The following is a 19,500-nucleotide window of genomic DNA, read 5'->3' on the forward strand; positions in this document are numbered from 1 at the left end:
CACATTTTTCATGAGATTTTATTAGCCAGTTAGTCTTTTCCATTCCACTCATATGCTTCATGGAATAAAACCATACTCCAGGTATGTAACATTGCACTTTCTATAGTTTCTGTTTCTTAGCAGGATTAGCATTCATGGCTTCACCGCCTTCAGACTCACAGAGATCATGCTGTACGTGTTTATTCATCATTAACGGGGCTAAATTAAAATTAAAATATACCACCAACTAGGAATGTCTATCAGATGTTGAAGATGACAGCAACTTGACACAGATGGAACGAAGACAGTGGCACGCAAAGGAATGGCAAGGCGAAGATGAAGACACTCAGAGCAGTGAAAATTACGCTGATGAGGATTCAGATTGGAATCTGAATGTTAGTCAGGATAGAGCAGGTGTTCAGCAAGCTACCTTTATACTATCCCAGTAGCACAATTGACGAAACACACAAGGTCTGATAATCCCCAAAGGTGGTACTTGACTGAACATGTGAAGCTGAAGATCCTTGGTGTTGGCAGGTTCACTGATTGGCTCTACTTCACCATTTGATTCCAGCCAGCACTGTATCGTTGCATGACCTGTTTTCTGTACATCTGCAGAGAAAGTTGATAGGGTGTACTTGACTTACCAGCTGTTAAAGTGCATGAACTCAGTCCATGCCACAAGTCAAGAGGAACTTTTGGGCACCCTGATTGCTAACTTATGCAACCCCAATAATGTCTGTTTGGTTTTTAAGATCGGATGCAGTTTCTGAGTTTCAGATGTGTTGTGACGACAAATGCTCGCTGCCTGCAGAGCTACCATTCTTTCTGTGTTCCCGTGCCTCATCCTTTGTTTTTGGAAGTGTCTGCTCTACGATGGGTTGGTTAGGTCTCATGCCTCAAGTTAGGGTGTTGCCTACCCCCCCCCAAGAATTTTGAATGTCCCCAACAACTTCTATTTCCCCAAGTGTCCCCTTAGGACATGTAGCCACCTCGAATGGGAATCACTGAGTTAGACACTAGCAATACTTCCACTGTTTTAGTTAATAGTTATCGGCAGAGGAATTTATCCAGTGCATGCTGCTGTGTTCTTTTGATTGATTGTAAACGAACAAAATCAGTGCAGCCACCTAATGCGGGTAATGGATGGGCTTCATACAATGCTTTAAACGGGTGCATCCTCCAAATTTCCATTCTATCATTCAAGATAATTGTCAATACCTTCAAATTATTTGTAGATCCTAACTTGTTGAAGCAGTGAAATCAATTCTTTTGCACTCCCAGCCATTTCTGGCATCTCCGACCCTGAAAGCTTGAAACTGTATTGAGCAAAATAGTTCTGAATTGTCTTACTGCTTATTTCTTTCCAACTCTCTGTGACAAAAATCACTGCTTTTTGAACACAAAACACACACAACTGACACTATTTTAGAACTGTTCACTGTAAGCACAGGGTAGTGTCTAACGGCCATGGCAAGTGAACATGACTGATACTAGTTAGAAACTGTTTGGCAACAGTCTCCTGTCCCAATTAAGTGATGTAATGTCCCAAATAAACAGAAGGAGTCTTGGTTATTTTCTCGATTAGATTTTGTTATTTAAAATGTCTCCCAAATAAGCTACTATCGCAATGAACTGATGGCCCAGTTAACCAGAGTCGACTACATAAAAGATCATGAGGGGCATTGACAGGTTGAAAGTGCAGTCTTTTTTTCACAGAGTAGGTGCTTTAAGTAAGAGTGCATAGGCTTACTACTTTTTCAGTCAAATGGTGCTGTGCATTTGGAAATAATGATTAAGGTGGGCACATCAGCAACATTGAAAAGCCATCAAGATAAATACATATTGTTATGTCACGGCAACAGAGAATATAGAATTGAGACAGGTTTTTTTTTATAAACAAAGAAAACATTTATTAAACACTGCTCAATAAAAATGAAAAGTAAACAAACTTAACCGGAAGTTAACTGCTCTACGGCAACTTGAACAGTTCTTAAAGCGATAAATGCGAACATAGTTCTTAAAAGTGGTAAATGCGAAAATCCAAATGATTTACACAGTCAATTAGGAGAGACTTTCCTCGACGAAGTGATGTTACTGCTGATCCCAGCCGAAATATGCCTTGCCCGAAGAATTTACAACGAAGGAAATAAAAACGGCTTAAGGGATCTGACCTTTTCCGTAGGGAATAACGCTGTGCCCAGCCCTTTCTGCTTTCACAATGCAGGGGCTATCTCGGATGCAGATTGCTACCTTCTGAATGAGGATTCAATAAGGTCAATCCTGTATTACTACCAACAACACCAACTTTACTCGATCCTTCGAGTTTTCCGTACTTCGGTAAATTCTTCACTCTCCGACTGGACTAGAACTGGCAGTGTTGTGGCAAAACTGCTGGCAATAACCTTTGAGACCTAAGATAGATAGTAAAACTCCACTTTAAAACAAAACAGCGTCATGAGACGAATACGCAGCATAACGGAGTAACTGACGAATTAAATGACAAACTAACCTGCGTCACCGCAGGGCTTTCCCATTTTATACCTGTTGGAACAGGCCATGATCTCTCACTGGTGGGAAAATTACATCATGTGACCTCATACTGGGGGGAAATTACATCACCCCACCATCACAAGACCATTACATCATGCTCACTAGGTACTCAATTATATCATGGTCATAAGACAGTCACAAGATACCCACGGGGTATGGAACATAGTTAAGTGAAGTTTAGAGAGCTATGGTCCTAACAGACAGATGGAGCAGTGATCATGGACAGGTTCGAACAAAGGGCCTGTTTACATACTGTGTAATTCTAGTTACACAGCATGTAATTCTAATTCTAAATTCTAAGGGGTAGTAGAATTTTCAAACAAATTGCCATTGTCAAGGACAAGACATTTAATTTCTTAACAGGCTTAGGGGTGGATAAATCCCTTGGATGTGACGAGGTGTGTCTCGGGCTGCTATGGATGGCAAGGAAGGTGATTGTCAGAGACCATACAGAAATTTTCAAATGTTCTCTCACTTTACAAGAGTTTCCAGATAGCTGGAGTGCAGCAAATGTAGTGTTTCTATTCAAGAAAGACAGCAGGTAAACTCTTGTAAGGTCTTTGACAATGTGCCACATGCAAGATGACTTCCAAGATGTAAGAGCTCATAGGATCCAGGCAAACTTGGCAAGTTGGATCCAACCTGTCTTGGTGAGAGGGCCTTCGGATGATGGATGAATGCTGAATACGGTTCTTTGCGGGAATGGGACCCACTCTCGGGGTTTCACAACTGGCCGTCGTTCGACACACCAAGGCCTCGGCCTAAGGGCTCCGCTCACCTTTGGAGGACCGAGTTTTCGTGGCTCTGGAGATGGGGTGGGGGATTGGAGGTTGGTGTCCGAGCAGAAGACCAGAGCGTTGTGGCAGATGCAAGATCTAAGGCTATGTGCCCAGAGACCCAATATCTTTGGGCACAGTACTCGGAAGAGTGACACCACAGACTTCTAACATCATAAAGCAGTGAGTTTTTTTTGTTATGTATCCCCTCTCACTGTGAAACACCTCTTTGGGGGCACTCAAAGTGGGATTGTGCTTGCTGCTACTTGCATGCGGGAGGGAGAGGAACGGGGGGGACTTCGGGGTTCTTCGGGGTCATTCATTCTTTGGGGGCGCTCCTCTGTTTTCATGGAGAGTTGCAAAGAAAAAGCATTTCAGGATGTACATTGTACACGTTTCTCTGACATTAAATGTACCTTTGAACCTTTGAAGGTTGATTTTAAAATTAGAAGACTGCAACCAGTGGTGTACCACATGTCAATATTTGTTATATACATTAAGCATCTGGATGTGAATGTTAAAGATAGGATTAGTACACCTGATGATGACGTGAGGATTGCTAGTTATTATTGATTGTGAGAAGTTGTAGTCTTTGGCTATATAATAATAGGTAAACAGCTAATAAAATGGTCAGAGAAATGGCATGTGGAATTTATTCCTAAAGAATGTGAGATAATGTACCTTATAAAGTTACGGTGTACAGTATACAGTGAACAGTAGGTTCCTTGGAAATACTTAGGAACAAAAGGACCTTATTTACATGTCCAAGAATCCTTGAAGACTGCTACACGGTTAGATATGGTGGTAAAGAATGCAAAAATGATAATTGACTTCATATAGCATATGAAACCTCGTGATTCATGAGACATAGGAGCAGAATTAGTCTATTCGGCCCATTGAGTTTGCTCCACCATTCGATCATGTCTGATTTATTATCCCTCTCAACTTCATTCTCCTGCCCTCTCCTTGTAACCTTCGACAACTTCACTGAACAAGAACCTATCAACCTCCACTTTAGATATACTCAATGACTTGGCCTACACAGCTGTCTGTGGGGCCGTCAAACAGTCCTCATGTTAACCCTCTCATTCCTGGGATAATTCTCGAAAACCTCCTCTGAACTCTCTCCAGTGCCAGTGCTTCCTTTCTTAGATATGGGGCTTAAAACAGCTCACAATCCAAGCAACATACACAAAATATTGGATGAACTCATCAAGCCAGTCAGTATCTATGAAAAAGAGTACAGTCGATGTTTCGGGCTGAAAGCCTTCGACAGGACAGGAGAAAAAAAAGCTGAGGAGTAGATTGAAAAGGTGGAGGGAGGGGAGGAAGAGACACAAGGTGATAGATGAAACCTGAAGGGGGAGGGATGAAGTAAAGAGCTGGGAAATTGATTGGTGAAAGAGACAGAGGGCCATGGAAGAGGAGCATCAGAGGGAGGTGATGGGCAGGCAAGAAGGTGAGGTGAGAGATGGAAAAGAAGATGGAAAATGGTGAAGGAAAGGTGGGTGGGAGCATTACTGGAAGTTTAAGAAATCAATGTTCACGTCATCTGGTTGGAGGCTACCCAAACAGAAAATAAGGTGTTGTTCCTCCAACTTAAGTGTGGTCTCATCATGACAGTGGAGAAGGCCATGGATAGACGTATCGGAATGGGAATGGGAAGTGAATTGAAATGGGTGGCCATTGGGAGATCCCACTGGTGGATGAAGCATAGGTGCTCAGCGAAGCAGTCTCCCAATCTACGTCAGGTCTCACCGATATACAGGAGGCCACAGCAGGAGTACTGTGTACTGTATCTGACACCAACAGACTCATGTGAAGTGTCGCCTCACCTGGAAGGACAGTTTGGGGCCCTGAATGGTGGTGAGGGAGGAGGTGTAAGGGCAGGTGAAGCACTTGTTCCGCTTGCATGGATAAATGCCAGGAGGGAGATCGGTGGGAAGGGACAAATGGACAAGGGAGTCATGTGGGGAGCGATCTCTGCGGAAAGCAGAAAGGGGGTGGGGGGGGGAGATGTGCTTGGTGGTGGGATCCTGTTGGAGATGGCGAAAGTTTTGGAGAATTACATGCTGGTGGCAGAGGCTGGTGGGGTGGTAGGTGAGGACAAGAGGAACCCTGACCTTGGTAGGATGGCGGGAGGATGGGATAAGAACAGATGTGTGTGAAATGGAAGAGATGCGGTTGAGGGCAGCGTTGATCACGGAGGAGAAAGGGAGCCCTTTTCTTTGAAGAAAGAGGGCATCTCTTTCATTCTAGAATGAAAGAGTCATCCTGAGACTAGATGAGGCGGAGAGGGAGGAATTGAAAGAAGGGGATGGTGTGTTTGCAACAGGGTGTGAAGAGGTACTGTCCAGGTAGCTGTGAGCATCCATAGGTTTAAAATAGACAAGAATGGATAAGCTGCCTCTGGAAAGAGAGAGCAGAGAGATCGAGAAAGGGGAGGGAGGTGTCAGAAATTTGAGGCAGGATGGAAGTTGAAGGCAAAGTGGATGAAGTCGGCAAGTTCAGCATGGGTGCAGGAAGCAGCACGAATGCAGTCATCGATGTAGCAGAGGAAAAGTGTGGGACGGTCACCAGCATTGGCGTAGACAGTTCAGTGTCGCTAACTAACAGGCAGGCATAGCTGGGACCCATGAGAGTGCCCATGGCTACACCTTTTGTTTGAAGGAAGTGGGAGGAGCCAAAAGAGAAATTATTTAGAGTGAGGACAAGTTCCACTAGGCGGAGGAGAATGGTGGTGGAGGGAAACTGGTTAGGTCTGGTGTCCAGAAAGAAACAGAGAGCTTTGAGGCCTTCTTGTTGGGGGAATTCCACGTCCCATTCCCATTCTGATGTGTCTAACCATGGCTTCCTCCACTGTTGTGATGAGCCCACACTTAGGTTGTAGGAGCAAAACCTTATGTTCCGTTTGGGTCGCCTCCAACCTGATGGCATGAATATTGATTTCTCAAACTTCTGGTATGCCCCCCCATCCTGCTCTCCTTTACCATTACCATCACCTTTTCCCTCTCTCACCCTATTTCCTTGCCTGCCTTTCGCTTCCCTCTGGTGCTCCTCCCCGCCATTTTTCTTCTTCCATGGCCGCCTGTCTCTTTCACCAATCAACTTCCCAGCTCTTTACTTTATCCCTCCCCGTTCAGGTTTCATTTCTCTCTCCCTTCCTCCCACCTTTTAAATCAGCTTTTTTTCTCCAGTCCTGCTGAAGGGTTTCGGCCTGAAACATCGATTGCTCTTTTCTATAGGCGCTGCCTGGCCTGCTGAGTTCCTCCAGCATTTTGTGCGTGTTGCTTCTTTATGTAACATTAGTTTGGTCACAGGTCAAGTATTGTGTCCAGTTCTGCACGTGACAGGAGGAGTGTGACTGAACTTTATCACCAACATCTCTGTCTGTTGTTCAGAGAGGCTGGAGGCCACCTGTGAGCAAGTGAAAAGAGAAATGCTAAAGCCACGGAAACCAATTTGCAGAGGAAAACTAGACTTTGGGGTCTGATTCATTTATTACTGGTGTTTAGAGTCGTGGGATTCCATCACTAACCAACAGTAACTTGTTAAAATCGCCCTGATGATATAATAATGCTGGTAATATTGTTTTCTCTCATTATGTAAGGTCTCATAGTGCAATAAATTACTGAAAGTCTTGAACTGAAGTTAATAGATAAAGAACAAAATGCTGTTTCTGGCAATCTGAAATAAATCCAGAATGTGCTGGAAATAATTTGCAAGCTAGACAGCTCAAGTGGAAAGAAACATTTAACATTTGGATCAGTGATCTGACCTGAATCATCGAATTGTTTCCATGACAGAAACAGTTAGGACAGGTAGGTCTGGAAATTATCAGCATTATGTGGGAACCAATCAAATGTCTAATCATAATGTAGTTATGGAAAACAAAGGGGCAAGTGCTAGTAGTAAGGTTACTGATCATATTGAGATATTCGAATTGCAAACCACATTAAATACGTAAATCAAACAAAAAAAATCTACAGATGGTGGAAATCCAAGCAACACACACAAAATGCTGGAGGAACTCAGCAGGCCAAGAACTGTCTATGGTATAAAGTACAGTCGATTTTTTGGGCTGAGACCCATTGACAGGACTGGAGAAAAAGTCCTGCCAAAGGGTTTGGGCCCGAAGTGTCAACTTTTTTCCATAGCTGCTGCCTGGCCTGCTGAGTTCCTCCAGCATTTTCTGTGTGTTGTTAAATGTGTATTTCTAAATTTTGTTTCAATTAGTGTCATGAAGTCATAGCAATAACCATCAACACCATTGAAACTTTGTTTAAAGTTGAATGTAAACAAAAAGAGGCTAATAATTGTAGTTTTAAAGTTTAAACCTCTGAAATCATCAGACAAATATCCACTTAGCAAGTTGAAATTCTAATTTTGCTTATTAAAGTAAATTTATCTAATTAAAGCAAAATTAGAATTTCTGTTCACTAATTGGGAGTTCTGCATTTTATGGATTATGACTTATTAAACTAGTTCATTTATGGAAAACCCTATAAACAGATCATTGTTTGCATTGTAGTATTATCTATAAAGTTTTGGTTGGGCAAGAACCCAATTAGAATCGAATAAACAAGAAGAATTTGGCTTATCTTCTTGAAAATAGCCAAAGTGATTATGGAAAAGAGATTCTGTGATACAAGAAGAAACTTGCTTATCAGAACAGTTTAGTCGGTACTGTGAATCTGAGGAAAGCATTCCCAGATGAATCAAGATCAGCATTTTGAACTGAAAGGGACAAAAAATGCACTTTTGCAAGTTCAGACTTTTCCTTCTGTTTCCTACAGAGAGGAATATTACGAAAAGCTCTACAGAGAAAAACAATTAGAACTTACCAAAAATTTAAATAACTGAGGTTCTAATATAGAGTTATTGATTAACCTGAGATATTAACCCTTTGCTCTCATCACAGGCTGACCAGCTGAATATTAATATTCAGCATCTGCAGTTCTTCTGCTCTGAGAAAAAAACCAGCGAATGGGTAAGAGGAATATAGGTATCATTATCAGGGCTGATCATCCAATTCAATGACCTGCTTCTGTTTTAATCTCTTCATTTCATGCTCAGTATTTATTGCTGTTCATTTATTAACTGCATTTGCACAGGTTGTTTACAGTTCCTGATGTTTACAGTTTACAAATCCTGTTTGTAGTTACTGTTCTATAAGTTTGCTAAGTATGCCCACAGAAAAATAATTTCTGGATTGTTGAGTTGAATTGAATCGACTTTATTTCTTACATCCTTCATATACATAAGGAGTAAAAATCTTTACGTCATGTCTTTATCTAAATGTGTAATGTGCAATTATAGTAATTTATAATATATATTATGTGCAACAGGACAGTCAATATAACATAAAAATACAGTTGTGTCAGCATGAATTAATCAGTCTGATGGCCTGGTGGAAGAAGCTGTCCCGGAATCTGTTGGTCCTGGCTTTTAAGCTGTGGTACCATTTCCCGGATGGTAGCAGCTAGAACAGTTTGTGATTGGGGTGACTCGGGTCTCCAATGATCCTACGGGTCCTTTTACACACTTGTCTTTGTAAATGCTCTGAATAGTGGGAAGTTCACAAGTACAGATGTGCTGGGCTGTCCGCACCACTCTCTGCAGAGTCCTGCGATTGAGGGGATTACAGTTCCCATACCAGGCAGTGATGCAGCCAGTCAGGATGCTCTCAGTTGTGCCCCTATAGAAAGTTTTCAAAATTTGGGGGGCCATACCAGACTTGTTCAACCGCCTTGAGGTGAAAGAAACACTGTTGTGCCTTCTTCACCACACAGCCAGTATGCACAGACCATGTGAGATCCTCAGTGATGTTTATGCCGAGGAACGTAAAGCTGTTAACCCTCTCAATCCCAGATCCATTGATGCCATTTAGCCATTTGAATGATACGGGACACTTGCTTGAATATTTTTAATGAATTGGCCTTGACATTTTTGTGGTGGACAATTCTACAGTTCACAACTCTTCAGGTGAGGACAATTTTCCTCATCGCAATAACTATCCTGTGAACATTGATTCTGGATGTGCCCAGCATCAGGAATATCCTTCCTTCAATCTAGTCTGCCCAGTCCCATAAGAAATTTATAAGATTCATGTCTCCTTTCATTCTCATAAGCTCCAAAGAATATTAGCCCAATCATTCCAGTCTCTCTTAATTCATCAGTCCTGCCATCCCAGGAGTCAGTATAGTGAACCTTTCTAATGAACTCCCTGCATTGCAAGAATATCTGTCCACGCGTAAGAAACCCAAGTCTCCACTCAGTACACAAGGTCTATTCTTGTCAAGGGCCCTGAGGATTGCAATAAAAAAAAATTCTTGTTTCTGTGCTCAAATTATCTTACTTAATTGCCTAAACACAAGGGATTCTGCAGATGATGGAATTCTTGAGCAACACACATAAAATTCTGGAGGAACTCAGCAAGTGAGGCAGCACCTATGGCGGGGAATCAAACGTTGACTTCATTCCACTCCACAGGTGCTGCCTGATCTGCCCGGTTCCTCCAGCATTTTGTGTGTGCTGCTTAATTGCCTGCTGCACATTCATGCTTACTTACATTCACTGATACACAAGAGTACCTAGTTCTCATTGTGACTCTCTTTCCTAATCTGTTGCCAGGCAGATAATAGTCTGCCTTCCTGTAAAGTGGATAACTTCACATTATCCAAATTATACAGCATGTACCCATGCAATAGGTTCCTTAGGCTGTCATAGCCGGGAGTGGTATTGGGGATAAGCTCAAAATACCTATAAAATGCTCCAAACGGCATGTGTCTCTAACAGCCTTTGACAACAAAGTCCAACTCTTGGCCTTCACGTGTGGCTTAGCTGCCAAGCCCGGCAGCACTGTTTCTACTGACAAGAGAAAGGGCAAAGGTGGACCACTGGTGCCTTAAACCTAGTTGCTTCGGGCAGGTGGGGTTCATCAGCCTTGGACAGCAGCCCCTCCTAGGAGAAGGAAAACTAATTTTAAACCTCCGCTGCTCTACAGCCATATCCACCCATGGGAAAGGCTTCGGGAGTAAACCCCGAGGAAGAAATCCGGAGCTGGGGTCCCTAAGGCAGTTTGATGTTGCTCACAACTTCACTCTGGCACCCTCTGCGTTGACAGTGGTGCTGAGCTGTATTGGTGCTTGCCCTTCTCTTGGACTACATCAGTGATGTGGAGACGGGGATCCTGCTGCATGGGCAACAGACAGTTCTTCAAATCTTCCCGCGCAGGCTTGTGCCCTGGAGAGGACACGGTCCACCAGAGGCACAAACCCATGATACTCTGGGATCAACAGCTGTCTACTACCCACGCAATAACCACTCACTCAACCACTCCAAATCACAGTGGAGACTCTCCCCTTCCTTCTCCACTCTCATTCAACTTCTGTGTCACCCACAAACTCAGAGATGCTATATGTGATTCCCTCGTCTAAGTCTGTGAATAATTCAGATTCAAAATCAAAACTTCAAATAAATTATTATCATAATACATATGTATATGTCACCATGAGATCCACTTGCTTGTGGGCATGCACAGTAAATGCAAAGGAGCACAACAGTGTCAATGAAGAACTGCACACAACAAAGGCAAACAACCAATGTGCAAAAGACAACAAATTGTGCAAATATAAGAAAAAGAATAGACAAGTAATAACGGGGAGAACGTGCATGCCTGAAAGTGAATCCATAGGTGAGGAATCAGTACCATGCTGAGGTGAGTGAATGGATCCACTCTGGTTCCGCAGCCTGGTGGTTGAGAAGTAATAACTGTCCCTGAACCTGTGGGGACCTAAGGCCCTTTGTACACCCTTACTGATTGCAGCTGTGAGAAGTAAGCGTGGCCAGGATGCTGGGGACCCTTCACGGTGGATGCTGCTTTCCTGTGACAGCAGTCATTGTAGAGCAGATCCAAGCAATGAAACCTTTTGTACCTCAATAGTCACATCATGCTACTTGGAAATAAACCCATTCTACTGTTTCATGTCTGTCTACTTGTTCTCTTTCTATCATCCTCAACCTGATGTGTTAGAATTCTGCACATGGATCTCTTATGGGAAATCTTGTCAAAAATTCTTTTCTATTATTCTTTCCAAGATGCTTTTATTTTAATAACAATAACACCTACATTTTCCCACTTCTGATGTCAGGCTAACTGGCCTATGGGACCCTGTTTCCTTTCCTTCCTTTTCTAATAGTGGGATTGGATAAACTATCTTCACCTAAATGTGCATTTATCCAACTCTGAATTGCTTAGTCATGGGGCTCATTATACATAAACAGAGAATACTGGATACAAAAAGGCTTCTGGGTAAACTGAAGATGGGTAAACTTACTAACGGGGAAAGGACACGGTAGATGGAATATAATATGTGAGATGATTACGTTCCGGGAAGGAAAGCAGGGTACTTTTTAAAAGATGAAAAATCAGGAAATGTTTTGTTTTCCAATAGTCAATTTATTGTTTAATGAGATTGTAGAGACTTTAAGTAATATTTTAGTCCACTCCGTTTGGCAATCTTATGAATCTTGATGGGCTCACAAGAAACTGCACATACTTGAATCTGGAGCAATAAACAATCTGCTGGAGGAACTCAGCTGGTTGAGCAACATCAGCAAAGGGTGGGGTTTCAATTGTCTTATGTTTCAGATTGAAATATTGCTTCAGGACGAAAAGTGCAGATAGCCAGTACATAAAACTATAAGACATAGGAGCAGATTGAAGCCATTCAGTCCATCGAGTCTTCCCCACCATTTCATCATGGCTGAGCTATTTCCCACTCAGCTCCATTCTCCTGCCTTTAACCAGTAACCTTTCACACCATGACTAATCAAGAACCTATCAACGTCTGCTTTAAATATAGTCAATGACTTGACCTCCACAGCTGTCTGCAGCAATGAATTCCACAGATTCACCACCCTCTGGCTGAAGAAATTCCTCCTATCTCCGTTCTAAGTGGATGTGGGAGGATGTGCCCTCTGGTCCTAGACACTCCAACTATTAAGAGATACAGCATGGAACAGGCCCTTTTGGCCCAGCGAGCCACACCACCCAGACCCCCACCCATTTATCACCATCGAAAACATCCTTTCCTCATCCACTCTATCTAGGCTTTTCAACATTTGATAGGTTTCAAAGAGACCTTTCTTCTAAATTCCAGCGAGTACAGGCTCAGGGCAATCAAACACTCCTCATATGACCTGCTTTTCATTCCTGGAATCATTTTTGTGAACCTCCTTTGAACACTCCCCAATGTCAGTACAAAGGAGAGCCTGGCGAGACAAAGGTCATTCATCTAATGATCCCATTATCCTCTTCTTATCAGATTCCAGTGCTAAGGCCATTGTGTCCCAGGTTATCATCCTCTGAGCTATTTCCCCCTCCCCTCTCTCCTCCCCCACCTAATTCAATTTGCCTCTTAATTCTTTGTCTGTCTCCTATCATTCACCTGGCTCGCTCTTCCAACTCTACTGCTCCCTTCCCCCTACCTGCCTCAATTTGCTCATCACCTTTCATCACTTCTCACTCACCTCTAGCCCTTGTCTCACCACACTCCTCTTTATACTGGTTATCTTCCCTCCCCTCTTAGTATTGATGTAAGATTTTGACCTGAAATGAAACAATGACACAAATGTTACTTGATATTCTGATTACCTCCAGCCAAATGTTTCTTGCTTTTATAAAACTTAATTGTTGTTCATCCAGCAACCAGTGAGAAGCTCAGCACTTTTACTAGCCTTTGATATCTCTGTCGTTTGGGCTATTTCTGAATCAAGTGTTACAAGATTGTTTCATTAGTTGTCTCACAGCCAAACATACTTAAATGTAACACACACAAAATGCTGGAGGAGCTCAGCAGGCTAGGCAGCATCTATGTAAAAAAGTACAGTCAACATTTCAGGCCGAAATCCTTCAGCATTTTGTGTCTGTTGCTTGGATGTCCGGCATCTGCAGATTATCTCTTTTTGATACTTAAATGTACCGTTTTTATATATTGGTGTGGGATTTTGAATTCAGTTGAATTTTAACCTCTAAGTGTCACTGGGGATCATGAAGTTGTTTTGGGTAGGTGAACGTTATTGTGCAGAGCTATAGGAGTCATAACTGTGGCATCAACCATGTCTTCCTCTTATATACTCAAACTATGTTGACTTCACAGGTTTATTGTTGTCACCTGTACAGAGATACAGTGAAAAACTCTGTGTTCCATCCATATGGATCATTACAAACAGAAATACATTCAGGTTGTACAAAGGGAAAAGCAATAACGGGATGCAGATTAGAGTGCTACTGTGACAGTGAAAGTGCATTGCAGATAGACAAGTAAGGTGCAAGGGCCATAACCAAGTAAGTTGGGAGATCAGGAGTTCACATTTATCATTCGAGGGTCCACAAGCTGAGCCAGTATCTCCTTGTTCGTCCCAGGTTGGCCCTGAGAAGGTGGTGGTGTTGCATCCTTCCTACAATGTTGCAGCCCTGAAGTTGGGCAGCACACACAAAATGCTGGAGGAACTCAGCAGGCCAGGCAGCTTCTATGGAAAAAGTACGGTCCACTTCGTGTGTGTCACTTAGATTTCCAGCGTCTGCAGGTTTTCTCTTGTTTCTGAAGTGTGGGCAGACTCAGCATGTTGTTAGGGAGGGAGTTCCTGGAATTCGAGCCAACGATGGTGAAGAAATGGCGATATATTTCAAAGTATGGACAATGTGTGGCTTGAAGGGCATTTTCCAGATGGCAGTGTCCCCATACTTTTGTTTGCTTGTCCATCTAGCTGTTACAAGTTCTGGGTTTTAAGAACAAACTGTGCAAATAATAAAATAAGTAAGTAATAAATATCAAGAATATTATGATGAAGAGTCCTTGAAAGTGAGTCCATACATTGTGGGGACAGTTCAGTGTTTGGGTGAGTGAAGTTAGCCCCTCTGGTTTAGGAGCCTGAAGTTGAGGGGTAATAACTGTTCCTGAACCTGCTGGTGAGTCCTGAGGCTCCTGTGCCTCCTTCCTGATGACAGCAGTGAGAAACGAGAACATGTCCTGCGTGTGGGGAAAGGGCTGGTGGGTCCTTGATGAATGCTGCTTTCTTGTTACAGTACTCCATTTAGACATGGTTGATAGTGGGGAGAGCTTTACCTGTGACGCAGTGGGTTATATCCACTACTTATTGGCTGCTCCAGTCGATGGTTACTCCAGTTCAGTTTCCTTACCATCAGGACTTTCTCACTTTTGTACTAAGGGTTATTTTTCTCAACAAACCAAGTAACCATGGAAACCTGAGAGTGTAAAATATACGTGTCTCTTGGCAACAAAGGACAGGAACACTTGCTTTTGTTTTCAGGGAAACCAGAGGGTTGTACAGTGCTTCTGTGGAGAAATTTGCTGTCATAGTGGCCATACGGGAAAACATGTGCAATGTTTAGAAAGAGCAGGCAAATGTCTGTAGAAATAGATGTTACAATCAAAAGGCAGGAAGGTAACTTTTTGCAGGGGTGACCATAATACACAGATACTAAACTGAAACATGATCAGTGTATAATGGGATCTGTGTGCAAGGACTCGAATGAGATAACAATCATAGGGTTGTATCTTTGAAGAGTTCTCCTGTGTACCATCAGTTAAACTGTTATTTACGGTGTGGGCAATCTGTTGCCTGAAGGGGAGTTGTCAATGTTAACCTGGGCTAGTAGTAATTGAATCAATATGTGGCACCAGACACAAGGAAGGACTTGTTTCTTGGTTTGTATTGCAGGCCTCCTTTCTTGGCGATGTACCGTGAAGGTCATCAATAGAATCATTGAAGGTAGCTAACTTGTAATGCAAAATAAAATTGCCCCTTTTTCAGGTTTGCAAGGCAAAGTTACCTTGAGCCTGGCCCATATGCAACCTCAGACAGTGAACTGACGGGGAAGGGTCTCAGCCCAAAGAGTCGACTGTTCATTTCCTGACTGATGAGTTCCTCCAGCATTTTGTGCGTGTTGCATTGAACTGACAAGTGATCTTAAGTCTCCAAACTGTTTTTGCATTGAGGAATTGGAAATTAAACAAAAGCTTAGTGTTGAATTAGAAATTTAACACTGCTCTCAGTAGTTCATTATAACCATGTAACTCCTAGGAACAAAAGGGTTAACATAGATTAGTGGTAGTTAGAATCCCAATGATCCCACCTGAAGCCTCTCCAAGTGACTGATGAGATCCTAAACCTTCAAGGACCAAGTGATTTTATAGCATGAAGCTGCACTTTTCAGGTAATAATCAGCTGTTCCATTATCCAAGCTAGTTTCTGATAACAGTCCACAGTTTCACTTGATTCAGGCAACAATCTGCAGTTTCACTCGTCACAACTGGAGTTGAACAACAACTTACACAATACAGTAGTCTATAATTCTGTTTGGCTTTATCAGTTTCTCACATTAGTCTGCAATGTTGCTGTTTGCTTTCAGAATTTGGTTGCCATTTTCACTTTAGCTTCAGACTTTTATTCACACCAGTAGCATTCAATGCATCGTTATCTCCTTGTATTATCAGCTTTTAATACTGAAGCTACACATTCCATTCTGACTGCCAAAGAAACAATAACAAAACAACAGATCCTTTATTCTATGACTACAGTTTTACTTACTTCCTTTGTGTATAGGATGACACCTCATTAACCCATCATTATTTACTACTGGCTCACCTAGTGAGAATATTTGGTTTAGTATTGTAAAACTTTTGTACCATGGTACCATAGTTTTTCTGCCACAGTTAAAGACCATAAAATAAGATCATAAGACGTAGGAGCAGAATTAGGCCATTTGGCCCACTGAGTCTGCTATCAACCTCTGCCTTAAATATACCCAAAGACTTGGCCTCCACAGCCTCCTGTGGCAACGAATTCCACAGATCCTCCACAGATAAAGAAATTCCTCCTCATTTCCATTCTGAAAGGATAGCCCTCTATTCTGAGTCGGTATCCTCTGGTCCTTGACTCCCCAAGCATGGAAAACATTCTCTCCACATCTACTCTATCAAGGTCTTTCAACATTTGATATGTTTCAGTGAGATCTCCCCTCATTATTCTGAATTCTAGTAAGTACAGGCCCAGAGTCATCAAACGTACCTCATATGATAAGCTTTTGAATCCTGGAATCATTTTTGTGAACTTTCTTCGAATCATCTCCAATGTCAGCACATCATTTCTTAGATAAGGGGACCAAAAATGCTCACAAAACTCCAAGTGAGGCCTCATTAATGCCTTATAAATTCTCAACATTACATCTTTGTTTTTATATCCTAGTCCTCTCAAAATGAATGCTAACATTACATTTGCCTTCATCACCATCAACTCAACCTGCAAATTGACCTTTAGGGAATCCTGCATGAGGACTCCCAAATCTCTTTGCACTCAGATTTTTGAATTTTCTCTCCATTTAGAAAATAGTCTATGCATTAATTTCTTCTACCTAAGTGCATGACCATATATTTCCCGACACCGTATTCCATCTTCCACTTTTTGGTCCATTCTTCTAATCTGTCTAAATCCAACTGTTGCCTCTGTGCTTTCTCAATACTACCTGCCCCTCCACCTATATTGTATCATCTGCAATACCTTCCAGACCCACGACCACTACCATCTAGAAGGACGAGAACAGCAGATACCTGGGAACACCACCACTTGGAAATTCTCCTCCAAGATACTCACCATCCTGACTTGGAAACATATTGCCATTCCTTCATTGCCGTTGAGTCAAAATCATGGAATTCCCTCCCTAATATCACAGTGAGTGTACTTACACCTCAAAGACTGCAGTGGTTCAAGAAGGCAGCTCAATACCACCTTCTCTAGGCTGGCTTAGCTGGCAAAACCCACATCCTGTAAATGAATAAATTTAAAAAAAACTTGCCCACAAAGTCATCAATTCAGTCATCCAAATCATTGACATATAACATTAAAGAAAGCAGGCCCAACACTGACCCCTATGGAACACCACTAGTCACTGGCAGGCAACTAGGAAAGGCTCCCTTTATTCCCAGTCTTTGTCCCCTGCCAATCAGGCAATGCTGATTGATGAGATATGGTTATCAGCATAAATATTTTTCTGCTCTTGTTTGAGATGGTATATGAGGCCAGAAAAAAACACATTATCCTTTATGTATCAGATCATTGTTTTCCACTCATTTGTTTTGATGTGAAAACATTAGTAGACTAAAGAAATTCTAATCAAAAGTTACTGAATTGAAACATTAACTCTGCTTCTCTTTCCAGAAATGCTGAGAATGTTTTGCTTTAATTTAGTAAATTAGAATAGTTCTGTGTAAGGACAGTTTTATGTTGTCAAATTCAATCAAGATACTCAAATAAATTTTGTTTAAGATAAGTGGATCCAGACGTTTGGGCTGTCTATGAAATATTTAGAATGAGAAAAACTTAATGCTTCCGGCTCAAGAATTATTGCCAGAACTGGGAAAGAGAAAATAAGTTCGTTTTCAATAGCAAAGAAAGGGGAGGACAGGTAGAACAAATCCACATAAATTAAGCTATTGTAATGTAGATACAGTTCTAAATAGAATTCAGCAGCCTGCGTGAAATACTAGTAAAACCCGAGGTACTTTTTATAGATGGTATTAAAAACTTGGAGGCAGAAATAAACAAATTGTCAAAAAATGTAAATGACCTTTAGTGTAAAAACGCTGCTCCACATTCCTGATCAATATTTTACCAGCTATTTTAATTCTTTACCTTTTGGGTATTGACCCTCTTGTTAGCAAGAACAATTTCTCTCTTTCTGTAAAAAAAATTCATGATTTGATCCCTTTCTAAATGTTTTTGTTCTCCAGTTTATCATCAAAACTGAAGATACTATCCGAGTTGTCATTATTTTCATAAAAGTCAGTGAGCAAGAATACAGGGGGTTGTGGGTGGGGTGACTGTAATGAGTATAAGTTCAAAGTAAATTTGTTAACAAAGTACATATGTGATTCCTTTTCTTGTGGGCATACTCAATAAATCCAATAACCATAATGGAATTAATGAAAGACCACATCAACAGGCTGGACAACCAGTGTGCAAAAGACAACAAACTGTGCAAACACATATAATAAAGAAATCATTATAAGAATAAATAAAAAAGCAATAAATATCAAGAACTTAAGATGAAGAATCATTGAAAGTGAGTCCATAGGTTATGGGAACAATTCAGTGAAGTTATTCTCTCTGGATCAAGAGCCTGATGGTTGATGGGTAATAACTGTTCCTGAACCTGGTTCTGAGGCTCCTGTACCTTCTTCCTGATGGCAGCAACAAGAAGAGAGCATGACCTGGGTGGTGGGGATAGCTGATGATGGATACTGCTTTTCTGAGATAATGCTTTGTGTAGATGTGTTCAATGATGGGATGGCCTTACCTGTAATGGACTGGGCCATATCCACTAGTTTTTGAAGGATTTTTCTGTTGAAATGTGTTGGTATCTCCATACCAGGCTGTGATGCAGCCAGTCAATATACTCTCCACCACACATCTATAGAAGATTGTTAAAATTTTAGATGTCATATTGAGTCTTTGTAGACTTTTAAGGATAGAGAGGCACTGCCATGCTTTCTTCATAGTTGCATTTACGTGCTGGGCCCAGGACAGGTCCTCTGAAATAACAACACCAAGTATTTAAAGTTCCTGACCCTCTCCACCCCTGATCCCCGAATTAGGACTGGGTCATGGACCTCCATTTTCCTCCTCCTGGAGTCAATGATCGGCTCTTTGGTCTTCCTGACATTGAGTGGGAGGTTGTTGTTGTGCACCGCTCAGTCTGATCTTCAACCTCCTGCAGATGTGTTGATTTGTCATCACCTTTGGTTTGACCAACAACAGTGCTGTCTTCAGCAAACTTAAATGCAGCATTGACATTTGCCACACAGTCATAAGTGTAAATCGAGTAGAGCAGGGGGATTAGCTCACAGCCTTGTGCGCCTGTGCTGATGGAGATTGTGGAGCCAATCTGAACTGACTGGGGTCTGCAAGTGAAGAAAGTGAGGATGATTTTTCACAAGGATTTAGTGAGACCAAGGTCTTGAAGCTTATTAATAATCTTGAAGTCTTGAGCCCTCTTAACAAATGGAATATACGTGATGGTAAAATATAAAAAGGAGGCAAAGTGTCTCCATAGGGATTCGGATGTGTTAAATTGGTGGCATTGTGATGGTGTGGTGGCACAGCTGGT

At 41.9% G+C, this 19,500-nt stretch overlaps 1 protein-coding gene across 12 annotated transcripts in view; it reads left to right on the plus strand.

The window, feature by feature from the left end:
- nek2 (NIMA-related kinase 2) overlaps positions 1 to 19,500 on the plus strand; it is a 62,700-nt gene that overhangs the window by 17,027 nt on the left and 26,173 nt on the right. For 2 of the 12 annotated variants that reach the window (XM_059985877.1, XM_059985881.1), the window contains exon 2: positions 8,230 to 8,298. The exons of 3 other annotated variants lie outside the window; for them this stretch is intronic. In XM_059985877.1, coding sequence (XP_059841860.1) covers positions 8,230 to 8,298 — 69 coding nt within the window. Of the gene's footprint in view, positions 1 to 6,770; positions 6,891 to 7,050; positions 7,130 to 8,229; positions 8,299 to 15,056; positions 15,108 to 19,500 lie in introns of those variants that run through there. 7 more of the 12 variants (XM_059985884.1, XM_059985886.1, XM_059985888.1 and 4 more) reach the window with 7 other exon arrangements.

The sequence above is a fragment of the Hypanus sabinus genome, chromosome 12 (assembly GCF_030144855.1).
Source record: "Hypanus sabinus isolate sHypSab1 chromosome 12, sHypSab1.hap1, whole genome shotgun sequence".
In the NCBI taxonomy this organism is placed as follows: Eukaryota; Metazoa; Chordata; class Chondrichthyes; order Myliobatiformes; family Dasyatidae; genus Hypanus; species Hypanus sabinus.